At 48.8% G+C, this 20,584-nt stretch overlaps 1 protein-coding gene across 3 annotated transcripts; it reads left to right on the forward strand.

Annotated features, from left to right (window-relative positions):
- Positions 1-19: 19 nt before the first annotated feature.
- On the forward strand, positions 20-20,428 carry supt5h (SPT5 homolog, DSIF elongation factor subunit). Of its 3 annotated transcripts, none has more exons than XM_086177522.1 (29): positions 20-83; positions 911-1,035; positions 2,692-2,848; positions 2,930-2,998; positions 9,306-9,375; positions 9,665-9,733; positions 9,971-10,036; positions 10,120-10,150; positions 10,244-10,312; positions 10,392-10,643; positions 10,767-10,856; positions 10,960-11,030; positions 11,108-11,213; positions 11,397-11,487; positions 11,577-11,713; positions 11,938-12,093; positions 12,182-12,328; positions 12,418-12,564; positions 12,805-12,930; positions 13,051-13,135; positions 13,615-13,722; positions 13,797-13,899; positions 15,147-15,274; positions 15,430-15,535; positions 15,604-15,762; positions 17,702-17,870; positions 19,460-19,657; positions 19,833-19,928; positions 20,111-20,428. In XM_086177522.1, the coding sequence occupies exons 2-29, from the start codon at positions 949-951 to the stop codon at positions 20,249-20,251; spliced, it is 3,234 nt and encodes a 1,077-aa protein (XP_086033648.1). In that variant the 5' UTR covers positions 20-83; positions 911-948; the 3' UTR covers positions 20,252-20,428. The 3 variants fall into 3 exon arrangements, with proteins under 3 accessions (XP_086033648.1, XP_086033638.1, XP_086033630.1); XM_086177512.1 differs by lacking the exon at positions 20-83 and adding an exon at positions 610-753; XM_086177504.1 differs by lacking the exons at positions 20-83; positions 911-1,035; positions 2,692-2,848; positions 2,930-2,998 and adding an exon at positions 8,059-9,214.
- Positions 20,429-20,584: the final 156 nt, after the last annotated feature.

Raw genomic sequence — 20,584 nt, forward strand, 5'->3', positions numbered from 1 at the left:
CAAGCGTCGTGACGTCAGAGTAGACGTAAGACCTACGTTGGGACCAAGCGTAGAGCCGTCCCGTCAAACAACTACTGGCCCAGGTTCAGAAACACTTTATTTGTCTTGCATAAATACAAAAACATATATACACTATGCTTATATTCATTACAACTTCCTTGTCTAATGAGTTCTGTTCATTTTCTTCTTAAAACAATGACTGTTTTCTTCGGAAATAATCATCTGATATTAGAGGACGACCTCGAGTAATGCCATTTCTAATAAAGAACTTTAAAAGAAGAGAGCAAAAAAATGTTACTGATTTCTCAATCTTTGAATTCAATGGCCAGGACAAACTGAACCGTTCGGAGGAAATCTTTAACATATTTATTTTAATTCGCCGTCATAGACGAGTGTACAAATATTAACTTTTTTACACTTAAACACAAATTCAAATAAAATATACTATGCAAACAACGAACACGTATTTAGAAACACGTTTGGGGTCTTTAATCGTTTGATATGGCCAAACCCAATTGCAATAAGGTGTGACTGAGTGTTGTTTCGGGAGGGCGACAGAAATGGAGGGACGCTTCCGGGTAACGTCACGAGTCCGAGACTTCCGGGGACGCAAATCTCGCGGTCTCTCGTAAAGACTTGAGCGGATATCTGAGCGCAAAACAAGCTAATATTTGGGTGTTTGTTCCCGCCGGTTGGAAATTATCCGGAAGGGCGGCATTTTGCCAAAAAACGGGCACCGGAGACCCGTCGGAAGTAAGCAGTGAACATCTGATTGTTCCTGTATTCAATAACTTTGGCACAACATCGATGCTAACTGTTAGCGGGCTTAACTAGGCCTCGCTGCGAGCCAATCACCGGATCCCGGCGCCGTTTTCTTCGCGGTGTAAGCTAACAGGCTCCCTAACGCCAGGGTCATCCCGTGTATCCACGCCGCCCCGGAGGTAAAAGATGTCGGACAGCGAGGACAGCGACTTCTCCGACAACCAGAGTGAGCGCAGCACCGATGGGGAGGCCGAGGAGGCAGAGGAGAACGAAGTGAGCTCGCCGTCCCGCCGCCGCTGGCTGAGCCCAGGGTGTTAGTCAGGACCCACCGTCACAGGTGTTTGTCCCAGGGAATATGCTCTGAACATCACCCTAACGTCCACAAGGAGAACAACAAGAACGGAAGACTTACTAACGTTTTCTCATGACCCACCTTACTGTAGAAGCCAGGGAATACTTAACTAAGCACACACAAGCCCTGCATATCCAAGAGCTTAGAATGCCCTGTAAATAGACGCTCAGGCTAATGTTAGACGGTCCCTTATCACACCTGCAATGAGGAACGTCAACAAGAGTCATTTTCAATATATATTATGAACAAAAAAAAACAAAACATTGTAGGGTTAAGTGAAAGTGGAAAATGGCTGAAAGACAGTGTTGTTTTTGAAAGCAGAAGACCATTATGTCAATGACCAGGTGTGTTTTACTGCATGGAACATAAACCTGAAGAGCATCAGAGTCCTGCAGAGCCAACGTCTCGTGGGTGTTCAACATCTACTGGTTTGGTGGGCGGTTTTCAAGAGTCATAGTGTTTATTGTCATATGTACAGTGTGAAAACGTGTTTCCATGTACAATGAAATTCTTACTTTGCTGTCCGCAGTGCATTTGGATATGTATTGACAAAAATATATAGTGTTAACATTGTTATAAATATGAACAGTGTTGGCCTTGGAAGTAAAACATAGAGTGCAGGTGCAAGGACGAGTGCAGTTTAAATAGCAGTAGTTACATGTGCAGTGCTGAATGTAAAGTGCAGGAGGGTAGGTGAGTGAACATTCCATCTTGAGGGTAGGCGTGGTCCTTGCTGATTGAGGCAGCTCTCCTGTGGACTCAGCCGTGGTAGATGCTCTGGCGAGAAGGCAGTGGGGTTCTGGTGATCCTCAGTTGTTATCACTTACTGCAGTCGCTGTGGTCCAGAGCAGTGGTGCTGCCGTACCACACGATGATGCAGCTGGTCAGGATGCTCTCAACAATGCAGCTGGAGAAGTTGCTTAGGATCTTAGGCGACATGCCAAACCCCCTCAGCCTCCTCAAGAAGTACAGCCTCTGGTGAGGTTGTCACTTGTGTGGACACCCAGATATTTGAATCTGCTCACCCTCCCAACCTCAAGACCCCAGAGTAACAGTGGCTGATGAGGTCTCCCCTTCCTCATGTCCACTATCATCTACTTGGACTTGTCGATGCAAGTCTCAAAATGTCAGTTGCGCTTGGTTGCGCTTCAGAGTGTGTGTCCATCAGAGATTTTTGCTTCCTTGTCACACTGATGCTGATGTATCTGGTCAAAATCTGAGGGTCACACCTTCATCTAGCTCAGGCGTGTCAAACTCCTTTTCACCGAGGGCCACATCAACATAATGGTTGCCCTCAAAGGGCCACATGTAAAGGTAACAGTAGAAATGTAACTAAATGTAATCATGTTACATGATCGGCATGAATTGTGGGAAATGTATTTTATGGTCAACACACGCGTTGGACTTATTTATTTTAAGACAATCAGACCCTATAAGACGTTCTGGCGGGCCACATAAAATGACGTGGCGGGCCACTTATGGCCTGTGGGCCTTGAGTTTGACACATGTGGTCTAGCTGATCAGTGGATGGGACCCCACAGGGAGCAGAGACTCAGCCTTCTGTCTCTTGTCTGCAGGAGGAGCCAAACAGCCCTGTTGGCAGTGACAAGGTAGCAGAGGAGGAGGGCGAGGACCTGGAGGATGAGGAGGAGTATGACGAGGAGGAGGAGGAGGATGATGACGACCGTCCCAGGAAGAAGCCGAGACACGGCGGCTTCATCCTGGACGAAGCCGGTATGAATGTCCCTCCTTGATAAGCTTCAGCCCTGGTCAAATAGGTACCTCTAAACCTGTATCTACCTTGTCTCACTCTAGATGTGGACGATGAGTACGAGGATGAGGAGGACCAGTGGGAGGAAGGAGCAGAGGACATCCTGGAGAAAGGTGAGGAGGCATGGCTACAGAGGATTAACTGATCAATACAGAACACAATTAGAAAGTCGGTGTCTATCAGACACCAGCTCAGACATGTAAAATCACATATTAGACACACCCTAAAGAAATGAGGGCTTCCTGAACGCCCTCTTTATTTGATCTAAACGTTTGTAAAGGCCCTTGAATACAGCCTTCATAGTAATCTGACATATAAATGAATTACAACATATTCAGGATTAGCTTATATTAATTCTAAATCCATTCATCTTAATATCTAGTCTAGAAACGTTTAAAGCAGTGTCTCAAATCATCTTGATTTGTACTGGATTCATTTTTTTTTTTTTCGTCTTTTATTCAACATCATCGCTTCACTTCCTGGTGATTCTGAAATACCTCCAGATTTTCCTTTGTGTTAATCTCACAGGATTGTAGTGACACATCCCGGTGAATTTGGATTTAAAGATAGAGTTTGTTCTCCACATTTCATTTTTTTTTTTAATTTTTTTTTTTAAATGGTTTCTTTTTCATGTACTCCTCACAAAAGTGGATTTAGCTTTCAGAAGGTTGATTGGAAATAACTTGTAGTCCTGCCACCAAGGTCCCATGTTCATGGACCTATTCAAACACAGTGAACAAAGTGTGCTGGTAAATACTGAGCAGGAGGAGCAGGTGGATGGGTTCTTTCAAGCGTCACACATTCAGTGAAAGATAGAGCAGGAGAACGTCATGGGTCTATTGGAGGATAGAGTTTAATGTACAGTATGTGAAGAGGGACGGAGCCACGTGAAGTCTGTCCATGTGGTTGATGCTCTTCAGCTCCTGTCAGCTGAAACATCTCTGAAGTATTGCTTTCCCCCCTGATCAGAGCTCAGAGACAATGCTTGAAAAAGGTGAAGGCTTGGATTACGTTCACATAAGTGTGCGTAATTGGATAGGAGAAGCAGAGAAACTGAATTATAACTGTTTGTATAGATATAGTGTGGAGAACAAGTATTTAATGCACTGCTGATATTTCAGTTTTTCCCACTTCCAAAGCATGTAGAGATCTGTAATTTTTATCATAGATACTTTTCAACTGTGAGTGATGGAATCTAAAACAAAAATCCAGAAAAACACTTGTGCACTGTTCTACTCTAGCCTCATGCAGGGCACTATTTGTTAATTAGTTATTAATAATAACTGACAATTATATGCGATGATTATCAGTTATCAATCAAAGTTCTTGGAATATCATTAACTCAATAATGATACCAATCTTCGTTTGGGGCACTACCAGCAAAGCTGGAAAATAATACCTAATGAGTGGAACAAAGTCTCAAGAAATCACACAGTACTCCCAAACAATAACCAAGAAACCCCCCTTTTGAGATATAATGAAGTTTCTATGACAATCCTGTGTGTGTGTGTGTGTGTGTGTGTGTGTGTGTGTGTGCGTGTGCGTGTGCGTGTGCGTGTGCGTGTGCGCGTGCGCGTGCGCGCGCGTGTGTGTGTGTGTGTGTGTGTGTGTGTTGGACTTCAAAAATGGCGTCAGCCTCAGAAAACTACCAAAATGGCGGTCTGACTACCGAACTACCAAAATGTTGACGGTTGTAGTCCAAAGGCTACCACCTGGTGCTACCTCGTGACCAGGGTTGGAGGACACAACGGAATGGGTGAAAAGCCAATAAATAATGTCCTGTGTAAATGCGTTTCTGTTAAGAAAAGGAAGGAAAGTAGAGAGAGTTAGACAATCAGCAAGTTTACAATGTAACAATAGCAATGATATCTAATATCAAAGACACTCATATGGCAATGAGTTTGGAAAATCTTTGCTATCTCATTGTTCCTGCTGGATAAGGAGCCTCTGGATTTCTGGTATTTCCTCTTCAAGCCTGTCCAGGTTTCTTTGAAGCGACCAAGTGTCAAACGGAGTTTGCTGCCCAGGGAAAACAAAGATCCAACCGCTGATACAGTGTGGTGCTGCAGCAAGCAAACCTCCCAGGAACCGTTTTGGTCGTCTGCTATTACTGAGATCATTCTCAGTGACCAGAAACTTCTGTAACTTGCCGACCATGTGGATTGTTGTTTACGTGGCATGTTCCCACATTAGTCATTTGTTCACCACTTAGTCTACCCTCTGTTAATTTTGGAGCTACACGAATGTGTTTGCGATATACATCCCAGGGATCCAACCGCACGTAGACTCTTTGGGTGTATATGTGTCAATGGGTAATTAGGAGGCCTGGTTGTTCTTGAAGAACATTACTGGTAGGTGGGCCGGGCTCAACCACATCCAGGAGCATTGTGGCAGGCAGACTAAGGAGGCTGCTGAGAATCCAAAGGAGTCCAATCTGTAACAAATTGGAGTTGGATCGCTACAGAACAGAGGGGATGATGTGCTAGGAGTTGGTGCATGCGGGTGGGTGAGTGGAGCATACAGTTAATCCTACAACTAAGGTGTTACATCTTCCCCTCCTCTAGTTGGAGCGGGCTCCACAGTGGGCCCGGTCACATTGCCGGTAGAGTCCTGGTGCTCCGAAGCATGCAGCCCCCAGAATGAGACAGACCTAACTATTAAGCACAGAGGTAGTGCTAACATATACAGCTTCCATATCAAACTTGCGCAGGCCGCACTAACATTAAACTTTCATCTTAAGGCGGGGGCCTCAAACTATCGTCAAGCAGGCCGCAGTTGGCCCATGGGCTGCGAGTTTGAGACCCCTGATCCACATAGGACCTTCGGGAGGTCCAAGCAGGCATCTTCATCATAGTAGAGGTGGTGGGAAGGAAGTGAGGGAGAAACACCAGCGAGGACTGGGAATTTGGTTGCTCTAACAGTCACAGTGTTGGCTGTCAGCCAGGCCTTGGATTATAACCATCTTGTGGTTGTGGCCATATTTGACTTAAGTGTCATAGCCCTGCAATGCCATCATTGATGTGGCAATGCAAAAAAAGCCGCTGGCTTTTCAGGAACGTGACGGGTTGGTGACAAGTTTCTATAATCACCTTCTGGCCTCCAATATAGCTGCAGAAGTCTTCCACATCCGACACTGTGGCCAGCTGGAGAATTTGGTCTCTACGCTGCTGAGGGGTCTGCTGGTATAGGCAATGATTCTCTTCTCAGTGTATTATTTCTGTGCCAGAGCAGCACTGAGGCAATGAGGTGAGAAGCTCGCCTCCTGGTGGAACTCTCTGTCCCTGTCAAGGTAGTCGAGACACTGGACAAAGCAGATTTTCTCTTTTTGTTCTGAAAGGTGAAAGGGATTTGTCTGGTCCAACGGTCAGGGAGGGGGATAGCTCTCCCATGACTAGAATTGTCAGTTTGAACGTCATGGAAGGAGCCGTCAACCAGCATCCCGAGAGGTTGCTTTGCTTTCACCTGGATTGGGACATTGGTGAGGATTTGATCCAGCAGGTAGGCCGAATGATTGTTCTCTTCAAGCAGAGGCCTGCCGCAAAGTGACAAGTTGAGCTTACCAAAGAGCGAGTAGGGTTGGAAGAAGGCCTGTGAGCCAGGTATCCTCTGACCCTTTATGATTATGAGATGGATGGGGGCACTTGCAGTGCGTGCAGGGATAGGCAGGCATGGAACTTGGCAGGCATGAGGGATAGTTTGTCATGATACCATGTTCCCTGGTTCAGGAGACAGGGGATGTTTTTCAGTGCTACCCTAAGACCACAGGACTTGGTCAACTGTAGCTGGGCACTGAGTCTAACAATGATGCTTTTCTGCAAAGGGGACAGGACGATTTCACTGTATTGAGGGAGGGATGGATGGGGCCATGTAGCATAAGATATTGGCCAAAAACCTCCTTCCCTCAGTAAGACCCTTGAAGATGGGTCATGGCTGAGTGTTCCAGCATAACAACACCCCGAAACACACAGCCAGGGCAACTAAGGAGTGACTCTAAGAAGCATCTAAAGGTCCCTGAGGGACCTAGCCAGTCTCCAGACCTGAACCCAGTAGAAAATCTTTGGAGGGAGCTGAAATCATTGCCCATTGACTGCCCCAAAACCTGAGGGATCTGGAGAAGATCTGTATGAGAGCCAAAATCCTTGCTGCAGTGTGTGCAAACCTGGTCAAGAACTACAGGAAACGTCTGATCTCTGTAATTGCCAACAAAGGTTTCTTTACCAAATATTAAGTTCTGTTTTTCTGATGTATCAAATACTTGTGTCATGCATCATACAAATCATACGATGTCTTTTTTGGGATTTTTGTTTCAGATTCTGTGACTCACCGTTGAGTATCTATGATAAAAATTACAGACCTCTACATGCTTTGCAAGTGGGAAAAGCTGAGGAATCAGCAGTGTATCAAATACTTGTTCTCCCTCTTTTTTAATTTTCAGGAACAGCTTTCCTTTGTTCCACTGAATGAGGAGGTACCAGATACCAAGCACTGTTCCTAACATCACTGTACACTATAATGTTCTCCTTCGCGGGCTCGGAACGAGAACCATGTTTCCTTGCTGGTGGTTGTTCAAACCCGCGCGCCTGGCTCGCTGTTAGTCTGCAGCTGGGTCCGTGGGTGGCAGCAGCAGATGTGGGGAAACCAGCACTGTGGTCCACCTGCAGCTGGATTAGGTGTCCACTGCCCTCCAGCAGAGGACTAGGGAAGTCCACACTGAGTGTGTGTTTGGAAGGAGATCCTCCTGATGTGAAGCTAAAGCTCAGCGGGTTGTGATGTTTAGACTGATGGGGTTCCCGTCTGACTGACCTCTCTTTGTTTGTCTGTCATGCATGTCCTCTTCAGTTAACGGTAATTCTGCTCCAGATTCTCCCCCTCTGACTTCTCATTGACACCATGTGTATTTGAAAGTGAATGGAGAACCTGTCTCGTTGATTAGCCGTCCATGATCCATGTTCACCATAAATGTGGGAATGTATTAACCTCATCTCCAGCGCAGCTGTGTCTGTCCGTGCCACCAAACATGCAGAAGCAATGCAGGCAAATCCATTTTTGGCTTCACCTTGTTCTCCTGGCCCATTGGACTTCGAAAACCACCCTGATGGTCCGGTCCTCTCTGAAAGCCACGCTGAGCTGCTAACCGGGACCAAAGCATGGCTTCCAGAGGCATTACATTGACCTGGAGCAAAGCCGGCTGTCATCTTCATGCTGGCAGCTTCCACAAACCCAGAGAACTAAGTGTGACTATTTGCCCGACCCTGCTGGCTGGTAGAAGAATATCGTGCTTTATTGTTTGGATTGTTTCCCTGGACTAACTGATGTGGTTGGCGCTTTCTATGTGGCACGTCGAAAAGAAAGCATCACCCAGGGTGGGACTTTAGTAGAAACCAAACCCGGGAGTCCCAGGTCCATCCTGGACCAGGAGTGTGAACTCCGGGTCCATGTAGAAGATGCTGAGCTATGTGAGTCTGTCCTGGCCTGTTACTGGCACCACCGGCCATGTCCTTCTCCTGCACGGTCTCTCCATCTCCAGCTGCAGAGCTGCACAGTCCGTTATCCCCTTGGTGCAGATGCTGGCTGCTGATTGCAGACGTGCAGCTGGAACCCATGGACGAAGTGGAGCTTTAGCTTTCAACATTGTTAAACCTCATCTGTATCTCACCTGGAGACTAACTAGAGCCTGGCTCTAGTCTGCAGTCCAGGGACAGGCGGATCAGTGATGGTCCTGGACATTCCAACTTAAAGGTTGATTGATATCAAAGGTATTCTAACGGCCATAGTAGTCAGATCTGCGTGAAGGTCTGCTCTGACCACCCAAGCGGAGTCCTACTGCAAACTAGAGCGTGTGTGGCTCTGCCCAAACACCCAGCAGGTGTAGTGGGGCAGTTGGTTGCGTTGCAGAGGCTGAGAAGAATCGGATGTTGTGCAGTAGGGCGCCATTACTCTGGTTTCTACTATCTGTCCCACCACCTCATGGAGACCTTCTCCTGCCTCCATGCTTCTGTGCTGTTGGGTCACCATTAATCTGTTTTTTTCTTTCTTTTGTCGTGTTTTCCCGTCATGCTTTGTGCTGCTGCTGCCTGACTTCGCCCTGATGACTGTTCATGGCTCACCCTCCCTTCCTCCACCTGCGTCTAACCTTATCTTCAACTTTTCCTCCCCTTCATCCTGGATTCTTTCTCTCAATTTTTTTAAATCTGTTCGCCTCTTATCCTCCATCCTCTTGTCCATCCCACCTCTTGCCTTGACTGCACCTCCACTGTTCTCCTGCACCTTCTCCCGTTCCTCCTTTCTTGTGTTTGTGTGGTGTCGCCCCGGTGCAGAGGAGGCTGAAGGTAAGTCTCCTCAGATCTCACAATCATTCCCTCCGGATCAGCTGCCACCAGGAGAGTAACCCTGACCTCTCCTTGGTTCCTGTTCCCTCAGTGTCCAACATCGACCACGTCGTTCTGGATGAAGACCATTCTGGATCCAGGAGGCTACAGAATCTCTGGAGGTGAACCAGACACTCAACATAGACATGAGAGAGGAGTTACTGTTACAAAATATAGATGTCAGAACATTGAGATGGGAATGTTGAAGGTCATCAGCTGAAGGTTCTGTGTCTGGACTCCTACCAGCAGCTTCTGGTTTGAAGGTTCTTTGTCTGTGGTCCTGTACCAGAAGCCTCTGTTTGGACTATAAGCTTCTGGTTTGAAGGCTCTGTGTCTATGGACCCATACCAGAAGCCTCTGTTTGGACTTGTACCAGAAACTTGTGATTTGAAGGTTGTGTGTGTGTTGCAGGGACTCCAGGGAGGAGGCCTTGGGTGAATACTACATGAGGAAGTACGCCAAGTCATCAGGCGGTGAGCAGTGAGTGTCTCCGGTTCTCACAGAAATTGATGAATCGCTGTTGGAAGGTGAAGACCAGATGCTTGCTCAGCTCCCCTCCATGTGAGGAAGTGCGTTTTGATGTTTTACTGCCTCCTGACGGGACCTCCTGGTGGTCCACTCTGGAAGCCCAGTCTGCGACTGTGTCGGTCTCATGTTCATGTATTCTTGTTTTGTGCTGAGAGATGAACCCTTCTGTGTGTCTCCTCTTCGCTGCAGTTACTCTGGGGGGTCAGAGGAGCTGTCAGATGACATTACGCAGCAGCAGCTACTTCCTGGGGTCAAGTATGTAAAACGCTCCTCCACTAATTGGCTGCCTGTAACAGCTCAAGCTCCTCCTAATCTCACAATGTGTTTGTCGTCACCAGGGATCCAAACCTTTGGACGGTCAAGTGTAAGGTGTGTGTCCCCTTTTCACAATGCCTCCTCTCACACACACACACACACACACACACACACGTTGAGGTTTGCTCAAGGTGTTGTTTTCTTAAGATCGGAGAGGAGAGAGCCACGGCCATCGCCCTCATGAGGAAGTTCATCGCCTATCAGTTCACCGACACAGTAAGGTCCCTTGTTCTAATGCTTCACTGTGATTGGCCGATGACAGCAGGTCTGGAAACCCTATCTCCACTCCCCGCAGCCCCTGCAGATCAAGTCTGTGGTGGCACCAGATCACGTGAAAGGCTACATTTATGTGGAGTCATACAAGCAGACTCACGTCAAGGCCGCAATCGAGGGCATAGGCAACCTGAGGATGGGCTTCTGGAACCAGCAGATGGTTCCCATCAAGGAGATGACTGATGTCCTCAAGGTGGTGAAAGAGGTGACCAACTTGAAGCCAAAGTCCTGGGTCCGGCTGAAGAGGGGCCTGTACAAGGACGACATTGCGCAGGTACCAAGCACCTTTGCCCGCATCGGACTGGAGAATCCAAAAACTGTAGGCATCCAGTTGGAGCACAAATCAGATGATCTTTTCTGATCTTCTCTTCTCTGGTTTCACTGCTTCCTTCTCCAGGTGGACTATGTCGAACCTAGTCAGAACACCATCTCCCTCAAGATGATCCCTCGCATAGACCTGGACCGCATTAAGGCCAAGATGAGCCTGGTAGGACACAGACACACACACAGACACACACACACACACACACACACACACACACACACACACAGTGTGCACTGATGGGTAACTGCTCCTGTCTGTCCTACAGAAAGACTGGTTCGCCAAGAGGAAGAAGTTCAAGAGACCTGCTCAAAGGCTGTTTGATGCAGAAAAGATCCGGTATGAACACACATACACACAATGACTCAATGTTTGTATACTTGTGTGTGTGAGTGAGACGATTGTTTGATTGACAGGTCCCTTGGCGGCGAGGTCAGCCATGATGGGGACTTCATGATCTTCGAGGGGAACCGCTACAGCCGCAAAGGATTCCTATTCAAGAGCTTTGCCATGTCTGCCGTGGTGAGGAGAAGGGCCCTGTAGAACCTGAGAAATGCTGAATCTTCAATGATGGTTGTTGTTCGATCTTCATGCTGGCACCAGGTCAACCTGTCTCTACGGAGACTGGGTCAGGGGTTTAGCTTCTTTCATTGGTCACTTCCAAGCTCCTGGAAGTAAGTGTGTGTGTGGGCGTGTGTGTGTCAGATCACAGATGGGGTGAAGCCCACACTGTCAGAGCTGGAGAAGTTTGAGGACCAGCCTGAAGGAATCGACCTGGAGGTGGTGACCGAGTCAGGTGCTGTACTCTCTTGGCTGCTACTGGATCAAACAAGGGTTGCGCTCTGTCTACTGGCTCAACAGTCTGTTTGTTTGTCCCTTCCACAGGTAAAGAACGGGAACACAACCTGCAGGCTGGTGACAACGTGGAGGTGTGTGAGGGAGAGTTGATCAACCTGCAGGGGAAAATCCTCAGCGTGGACGGGAACAAGATCACAATCATGCCCAAACACGAGGACCTGAAGGTACGTGCACACACAAACATACAGCCATCTCCACAGACTCACTCATACTTGAAGATCTTCTATGAAGACTATTTCCATGGAACAGGGAATGATGTGGAAAACCTTGGTCAGTGAGGGCAGCTTTCTGCCTCGACCGGTCGGGTGGAAAAGGGTTAGAGATAGGATGCAGGGGTGCGATGCGCCATTAATACTTCTCAGAGTGGAGATATGTGTGTGCTCGGCAGGATCCCTTGGAGTTCCCTGCCCATGAGTTGAAAAAGTACTTCCGGATGGGTGACCACGTGAAGGTGATCGCTGGCCGATATGAAGGCGACACGGGGCTCATTGTCCGGGTGGAGGAGAACTTCGTCATCCTCTTCTCTGATCTCACCATGCATGAGGTACCCTGCCCAGATGTCCTCTGACCACGCCCAGGTCACCGGTCCCCGCTTCGTCCCTCTGACCCGCCGCCTTCCACTGTGTTTGCAGCTGAAGGTCCTGCCCAGAGACCTGCAGCTCTGTTCGGAAACAGCGTCTGGCGTGGACGCAGGGGGGCAGCACGAGTGGGGGGAGCTGGTCCAGCTGGACCCACAGACGGTCGGGGTCATTGTCAGACTGGAGAGGGAGACCTTTCAGGTGATGCTTTGCTCTACAGTGAATGTGCAGAAGGTTTTATCTCTGAATCAGAGCGTGGCCCTCAGACAACCCTGGCATGTGTCCCCCAGGTATTGAACATGCACGGGAAGGTGCTGACAGTGCGCCACCAGGCGGTAAACCGACGGAAGGACAACCGCTTTGCTGTGGCTCTGGACTCGGAGCAGAACAACATCCACGTCAAGGACATTGTGAAGGTCATCGACGGGCCACACTCAGTACGTGTGCCTTAGGGCGCCGCATGTGCATTATAAATAAATAAAATCTGCATGTAAATTAGATCCATGTTCGCAGGATCACTGAGCTCTCCATGTAGCATTTGGACTCCAGATGTGTGCATGTGTGCGTGTTCAAACTCACTCCAGTTAGAGAGCAGAGAAGATGGGGTCAAGGGAGGGTTTGAAGATGTCCAAGGTCCTCTCCTAGAGCTGCGATGTTCTTGTTGTGTCTACCTGCAGGGCCGTGAAGGTGAGATCCGTCACCTGTTCAGAGGCTTCGCCTTCCTGCACTGTAAGAAGTTGGTGGAGAATGGAGGAATGTTCGTCTGCAAGACCAGGCACTTGGTGCTGGCCGGTGGGTCAAAGGTGAGCCCCGGTGGACATCTGGACCATCGCCAAACGACGGACATTCACCCAACATTTAATCCTGTAGTCCTGGGATCCAGGAGTCAGGCTGGTCTGATGGTGTCCACCTGCCTCTTTCAGCCCAGGGATGTGACCAACTTCACTGTGGGGGGATTCGCGCCCATGAGCCCCCGCATCAGCAGCCCCATGCACCATGGCGGGGGAGGTCAGTGCGCGCGCCACCTTTACTGTCTTAGCCTGAAAGTCATTTGAGGTCCTGTAGCTTCACCTGCGGCTTGTGGAGGTCAGTGCTCCACACAGCTTCTGGGCCCCTTCCCATTGAGGAAATGGTGTTTCCCAGTGGAACGGGTTCCAGTGACCTCAGAATGAAACCTTTCTATAGGCAATACGACTGATTTCTGCCAGATGCGGAGACAGCTCTCTCAGTGCTGTTGATCTCTGCTCCAGATGGAGCTGAGACCGGGTCCTTGGCTGGTCCAAATGTTAGAAGCTTGAGGTCAGAGCTAGCACAACATCTGAAGCCAAAGGTCTGGGCTGTCTCTGGTCCAGGCGGTGACAAGCTGAATGTCAGAGGGGTGTCTGCTCACTACCTGCCACCTAATTGGCTCAAAGCATCAGATGTTCTTCCAGCTCAGACCTGTTGTGGGTCATCCTAACATTCATGGAGGTGTTGTCCCGTTGCAGGGGCCCAGCAGAGAGGAGGTGGAGGAGGTGGGATGGGGCGGGGACGAGGAAGACGAGACAACGAGCTCATTGGTCAGACGGTCCGCATCTCCCAGGGTCCCTACAAAGGTGAGAGGCTCTGAAGGGAGCTGCTGCTGCTCTTCTCACCTTTCTCTCAAGCTGAACCTGCCCTGGTTCCCCAGGTTACATCGGTGTGGTGAAGGATGCCACGGAGTCCACAGCCAGGGTGGAGCTTCACTCCACCTGTCAGACCATCTCTGTGGACCGACAGCGACTGACCACCATGTATGTTCCCTCAAACACACACACACGGACTGCTTGCCTGTCATTCATTGGACGTCTCTGGTCCCACACAGATCCTGTAACACAGCAGGAGGCACTTAAATCAGCTAAGATCTTCTCAGTAGATTATGTGAATACAAAAATCTCAGTAGAACCTTTGACTGCAAAGATCTTCTCAGTAGAACATGTGAACACAAAGGTCTAGGCGGAATTCAGTCAGGAGATGTTGTGAGCAGGAGGTGGCCCAGAAGGTTCTGTCCACCTCTCCTGAATTTGAGGTGTCCTCTAGCATCCACTTCTTCAGCGTTGACCAGGAGCAGCACGTGTCCTCTGAAGTCTGTTAGATCTTACCTGTTTGATGAGGAGGCCACACTTGCTGTATTTTCCAGATGAGACCTCTTGCATCGATGCAATCAGGAGTTCCAACTGTGGTGTGGAGCAGGGCACATTGTGTCCATATGTTGTCCATACCCAACCCCACCCCTGTTGTCTGACCTCCAGTGGATGGAGATGCTGACTCGCACAGAGCAGCAGCCTGGGGTTGGAGGTGTTAGGGGTGTTATCTGGCCTCGGACCAGAGCACCCTGTTGGATCTGAGATCTTTTTACCTATAGGCCCGGGGTACCCTGCTTTCAGCTAGTACTTTGACGTGTACAGCCACCGTGTGGGCCAAGAAACCCAATCCCAGGAAAAGCGTGGTTCCAGGATTGGATTGGCCGCTAGCTTCCAGGCTCTGCAACAATGAAGCAAACACAGATAGAGCTCCACCTCACACTGCCTTTCCTGAGGCTGTCATGCAATGCCACACATCTGCTCAGCATTTCACCCTGAGTGTCACACTGAGCCCTGCCGTCCCCTGGTCTTCTGGTGGTCCTCTATGTCTCCTCTAAGCTTCCAGACACCGTTAATTTCTGGATGAAGAGTTTGCAGGGTGTGACCTTCGGCTGACTGGGATGCTGAGTGCGCCGTCACAGTAGACTGGTCTGTGGTGGTGACACATTCTGTATGAATATGTGGAGAAGGCATGATTCACATCTTGATCATCATCTCAGCCTCACCCTGTGTATGGAGATCATATCTGTTCCCTTGTGCTCTGCAATCCTCTATCATCTTGGTCTTTCCTGCAGCTTTGGTCTAGTCCATGGGCTACCTGGGCTGGGCCCCCCTCATCAGAGACCTCAGGGGACTTCCCGGTTGTAGGTAAATTATTTGCCTGTTGTCCGCTCACTGACCTTCTCCTCCCCCCACAGGGGAGCCAAGAAACACAGCGGGATGACCTCCACCCATGGCCGCACTCCCATGTATGGCTCCCAGACTCCCATGTATGGCACAGGCTCCAGGACACCCATGTACGGCTCCCAGACGCCGCTGCACGACGGTGAGCCCTTGCTTTCACAGGGAGAAGACCTCTGGACCACACCCTCAGACACAACCAGTTTTGTGAACAATGAAGGGAGGCAGTGACCTTCAGACCTCCAGGTTACCATCATTAAAAGGCGGCGCTCACACAGTGTTCCTCTCTCCCTCCAATAGGAAGCCGCACCCCTCATTACGGCTCCCAGACCCCGCTGCATGATGGGAGTAGGACGCCGGGTCAGAGCGGCGCATGGGACCCCAGCAACCCCAACACACCCTCAAGGTAACACACACTAAAACTCAGGTTGAGGACCATAACATGCCAACTAAAAGCACCCGGTCTCCTCTTAGGAATGAAGAGGAATATGACTTTGGCTACGACGACGAGCCCTCGCCGTCCCCCCAGGGGTATGGGGGGACTCCCAACCCGCAGACCCCCGGGTACCCAGAGGTCCCCTCACCACAGGTCAACCCCCAGTACAACCCGCAGACCCCTGGCACGCCCGCCATGTGAGTAGCCACCACAGCTCACTCCTCAGCAGACCTTCATGTGTTCTCCAGCCATCCCAGGGTTCAGGGCTTCAAAGATGGGGCCATCGCAGTCCAGCAGACTCATGACTAGTGGTTCGGGAAGAACCGGGTCATCCCATGTCCTTCAGTGTGTGGGAAGCCTTCAAACGTACTGATCCAGGACCTGGATCCTGGGCCAAAGCCCAGAGAGTGCGAAAGAACCTGATGTCAGAGACGATCTGCTCAGAGGAAACCTCTCAAACTTCCAAGACACCCTAAAGCAGGGGTGTCAAACTTATTTCTCAGCCTAGGTAGATGTCAAGTAGGCCGGACCATTAAAATAATAGCATACTCAACAATAAATAACCAAAATATCATATCTTTCCTGTTTTGGTGGAAAGAAGTACAAGGAGATTAGGAAAATCTTGGAATTTAATGACCAATCCTTTTACAAAACATTTCATGAAACACCTCATATTTCCTTAGACAAAAGTGCAATTTACTTCTATCATTCACATGTATGCGTTGCAATCATGTGATCATGCGATAATTGGTATTGAAAAATATAGTAATGCACTTAAAGATTAAATGAGACTTGAAAAGAAAGGGATTTCTAAACCATTTACACATGTGCATGTAGAATCTAAATTTAATCCCTGCCTACACCCTCCAAACTAAAAAGGGTGCTTTTAAATGTGTAAGGATTGGAGTATTCACCTGTCCTGTAAATGTGTAAACTTCATGCATGAAACATGCATAAACATACAATACATACTGAAAATGTATGGCGTTGCATGAACAGTAGAATTCCATCATACTCGTTTGTAGTGAAGCTGGTGACTAACATTAAATTCTACATATTCGCTAGCAATTAGCTTGCTGGCTTTTACCGCTGCTTCACTGATTTCTCGGCTATGAGTGAAAGTGGACCGCTGTTTCCTCAGACCCGCCAGCAATTTGTTGATCTTATCTCTTCTCAGTTGTTTTTGCAAGCTGTCATATTTTTCGCTCTGATGAGTCTTGTAGGGGCGCCGTATATTATATTCCTTAGATACCGAAACTTGTTCCAAACATGCTAAGCACAAAAGTTTCCCGTGCGTCTCCGTAAATAAATAGGACGTAATCAATTTTTCTTTGAAAAGTCTACGCTCTTTAACTACTTTTCTCTGTTTTGATAACGACATTTTGGCTAGTGAGGGAGTGGCGGGGAGGTAGAGAACAGGGCAGAAACAACGTCATAACAAGCAGCAGGTGGTACATTGATAACGTCTGCTGATTGGTCCGTCTCAGTGATGCGGATTGTCGTCTACTCTGACCAAAAAATCCCCCCCCCAGCAGAAAATTCTTGAATTGCATTTAATTCAAAAAAATAAATCCTTGTCTTTTATGCATTTTTTCACTTTCAAATTATCCTATGGGCCTGGTTGAATCCCATTGCCGGCCGGTTCTGGCCTGCGGGCCGAATGTCTGACACCCTGCCCTAAAGCCATCCCAGCTGTTGCACAGAACGTTGGGGTGAGGCTCCTTCACATCCCAATTCAGGACCCCCCTTCTGACTCAGTGAGGGGTCACGTTATTCCCAGTAGAACCTGACTGGCTCCTGTTCTACACATTGCACCCTCTTTCCCCCAGAGGGCCCATCAGTCACATCTGCCAACTTCTTCCAGGTCTGGAACTCAGACAAACTCCTCCTTGAGACACATCACAATAATCCTTCCCTAATCTCACAACCCACAGAACATAGTTATTTTGATATTGTCATCTAGACTCTTCTTAAAAGCACCTGAATCCTTGAAATTATGGGATGGCCCAAGCTGGACAAGGCCAAATGAGAGGTCATAACGTGTGTGTGTGTGTGTGTGTGTGTGTGTGTGTGTGTGTGTGTGTGTGTGTGTGTGTGTGTGTGTGTGTGTGTGTGTGTGTGTGTGTGTGTGTGTAGGTACAACACGGAGCAGTACTCGCCCTATGCTGCCCCCTCCCCCCAAGGCTCCTACCAGCCCAGCCCAAGTCCTCAGAGCTACCATCAGGTGGCGCCGTCACCAGTGGGCTACCAGAACACGCACTCTCCGGCAAGCTACCACCCCACGCCCTCCCCGATGGCCTACCAGGTAGGACCTGGATCCCCAGTGGGCTTCACCCACTCAAGACACTCCAGTTGCGTCAGACATGGCCGTGTGGTGGGACCGCCAGATTACCGTCGCGACTGAGGTATTTTAAGGAGGCCTGAGAAGCTGACCCAGCAGGTCCCAGAGGTCTCCTTCAGATTCACTATCATGAGTCACACACACACACACACACACACACACACACACACACACACACACACACACACATGATCTAGCAGATGCTGACACCTAATGGATAAGCCCCCAAATGACAACTGATCTTCCAGTCGAGGCTCCAAACTGAGCTCCTGTCAGAAGGAGCTTCTGCTCGTTCCTAGATGTGTACCGTATTTTTTGGACTATATGTTGCTTCGGATTATAAGTCGCACCAGCCCAAAATGCATAATAAAGAACGAAGAAAACCATTTATAAGTTGCACTGGAGTATAAGCCGCATTTTTGGGGGGAAATTTATTTGATAAAATCCAAGACCAAGAATAGACATTTCATCTTGAAAGGCAATTTAAAATAAAAATAGAATAGAGAACAACAGGCTAAATAAGTATAGCCTAGTATAGCCTATATGACGCATAAACAATGAACTGAGAACGTGCATGGTAGGCTATGTTACGTAACATACCACGATAAGAGTCATTCAAATAGCATATGGCACATGCTACAACCAAACAATCAGTGTCACTCTTAATCACAAAGTCCAACGAAATCTTCTACTTCGGTGTCACTTCTGAACAACTCCGCCAACTCCGACGGTAGACAATGCGCTGCTTCCTCTTTTACGGATACGTTGCTTACGTCAGAGTCATCGTCACTTGCAGTTCCAATTATTCCAATCTTTCTGAATCCTGACGGGATGGTGTCCTTGCCCTGATAGAGAGACGATTGCATTGCATGAAGTGGTAACACCAGGCAGGTCCTCCTGCAAAGTCATTTATATTCATCTCCTTGGCAACTGTACTGTTGACAAGCCTCTCCTGGCAGCACTTGGTTCAAGCACCTACGTGTGAACTCCGTAGCCGTGGCCAGCTAGCTTTTAGCCCGCAGTTAGCTTTTTTTAGTTTTCCTAATTTCAGTAAGAGTAACCTCCACTTCTCGCCAGTCCCTCACAAGTTTCTCACTAATTTCAAACTTTCTTTCTGCTGCTCGATTGCCTTTTTTGGCTGCATATTTCACTACTTCCGGCTTGTAACCTGCAGAATATGATTTTCTTTTCGGTGCCATTTTTGTTCAGCCCGCCTCAGTTGTTTTTATAGGTTATTGCGAATGTTGAAATGATCAATTTTCTTTGGTAAAGAAGTCGCTGGTAGCATCTTTTTTCACAACGCACTTCTGCCATGACCGTCCCCCGCTGAATTTGGATTTGTTGGCGTGTGTGTGACGATCGCTGATATATTAAAGACACACATGCAGACACAGACAGACAAACATAAGAGCAAGAGAGCTCAATAATTTCACACATAAGTCGCTCCAGAGTATACGTCGCCCCCCCCCGGCCAAACTGAAGAAAACTGTGACTTATCGTCTGAAAAATGCGGTATTAGATGCTGGCTAATGAGAGATGTGTGGTCTCCTCAGGCCAGTCCTAGCCCCAGCCCGGTGGGCTACAGCCCCATGACGCCCGGAGCGCCCTCTCCTGGAGGCTACAACCCTCACACCCCGGGCTCCAACATCGAGCAGGGCACCAGTGACTGGGTGACCACCGACATCCTGGTCCGGGTCAAGGACTCCTTCATGGATCTGATGGGCCAGACAGGCGTCATCAGGAGCGTCACGGTGAGAAACGCCCTGGGACAATGTGGTGTGTGGAGACCAGAGCTCTTGGTTCTGATTATGGGCCACCTCACAGATGATCCATTCAGGCAGCACATGAAGCTCCAGTGATGGACATCATCTTCTGCATGAGAAGTATATGATAAACAGTGCAAGCCTCTGAATGGTGTGTGTGCAGGGCGGAATGTGCTCGATGTTCATGCAGGAGTCTGAGAAGGTGGTCAGTATGAGCAGCGACCACTTGGAGCCCGTCACCCCCACCAAAAACAACAAGGTAACCTGTTCAACACATACACATTACATACCTCCTGATTGGAGGGCTGCTGTTGAGTCAAGATGGCGACATGCCAGTGGAGGAGCTGCAGTGTGTGAAGGATCGCAGCTCCAATATCACATGGCCATGTGTGTGTGTGTGTGTGTGCATGGGTGCGTACGTGCGTACGTGTGCGCGCGCAGGTGAAGGTGATCCTGGGCGAGGACCGTGAGGCCACCGGCATCCTGCTCAGCATCGACGGGGATGATGGCATAGTCCGCATGGAGCAGGACGACCAGCTGAAGATCCTCAACCTGCGTTTCCTGGGACGCCTGGAGGTCTGAGGCCCCCGCACACATTGTCAGAGCAGCCAGGCTGGATGTTCTGGATTTTGGATCTTCATGTGTTAGATTTTTTTACCTCCTTCTAAGTTTTAGAGCTCTTCTCCATCACGTCTGTTGTTTTGCTGGGAGCAGAAGGTCCAAGCAGTCTGCTCAGTCAATAAAGTTCAAATCACTCAATTATGTAACTGGGTCTTTTCTCTCAAGGCATGAAAGGCGATATTCTACTGGGAGGATATGGAGGGGTCTGATAACTGCAGAACTTCCAGGTCCTTCAGGAGCGGACTCTATACAAGTCAGACAGCTTACTCTTAACAAGGCTGAAGGTGCCTTTGA

This window comes from Fistularia commersonii, chromosome 3 (assembly GCF_037954325.1).
Source record: "Fistularia commersonii isolate RoL2024-O1a breed Wild chromosome 3, RoL_Fcom_v1.0, whole genome shotgun sequence".
Lineage (NCBI taxonomy): Eukaryota > Metazoa > Chordata > Actinopteri > Syngnathiformes > Fistulariidae > Fistularia > Fistularia commersonii.

Excerpts from the sequence above, each read along its gene's own strand:
- supt5h (XM_086177504.1), top strand. The coding sequence starts at position 8,875 with ATGCTTCTGTGCTGTTGGGTCACCATTAATCTGTTTTTTTCTTTCTTT. Across the intron at positions 10,644-10,766 it reads ACAAGGACGACATTGCGCAG|GTGGACTATGTCGAACCTAG; the intron begins GTACCAAGCACC and ends TTCCTTCTCCAG. Across the intron at positions 13,136-13,614 it reads CATGCACCATGGCGGGGGAG|GGGCCCAGCAGAGAGGAGGT; the intron begins GTCAGTGCGCGC and ends GTCCCGTTGCAG.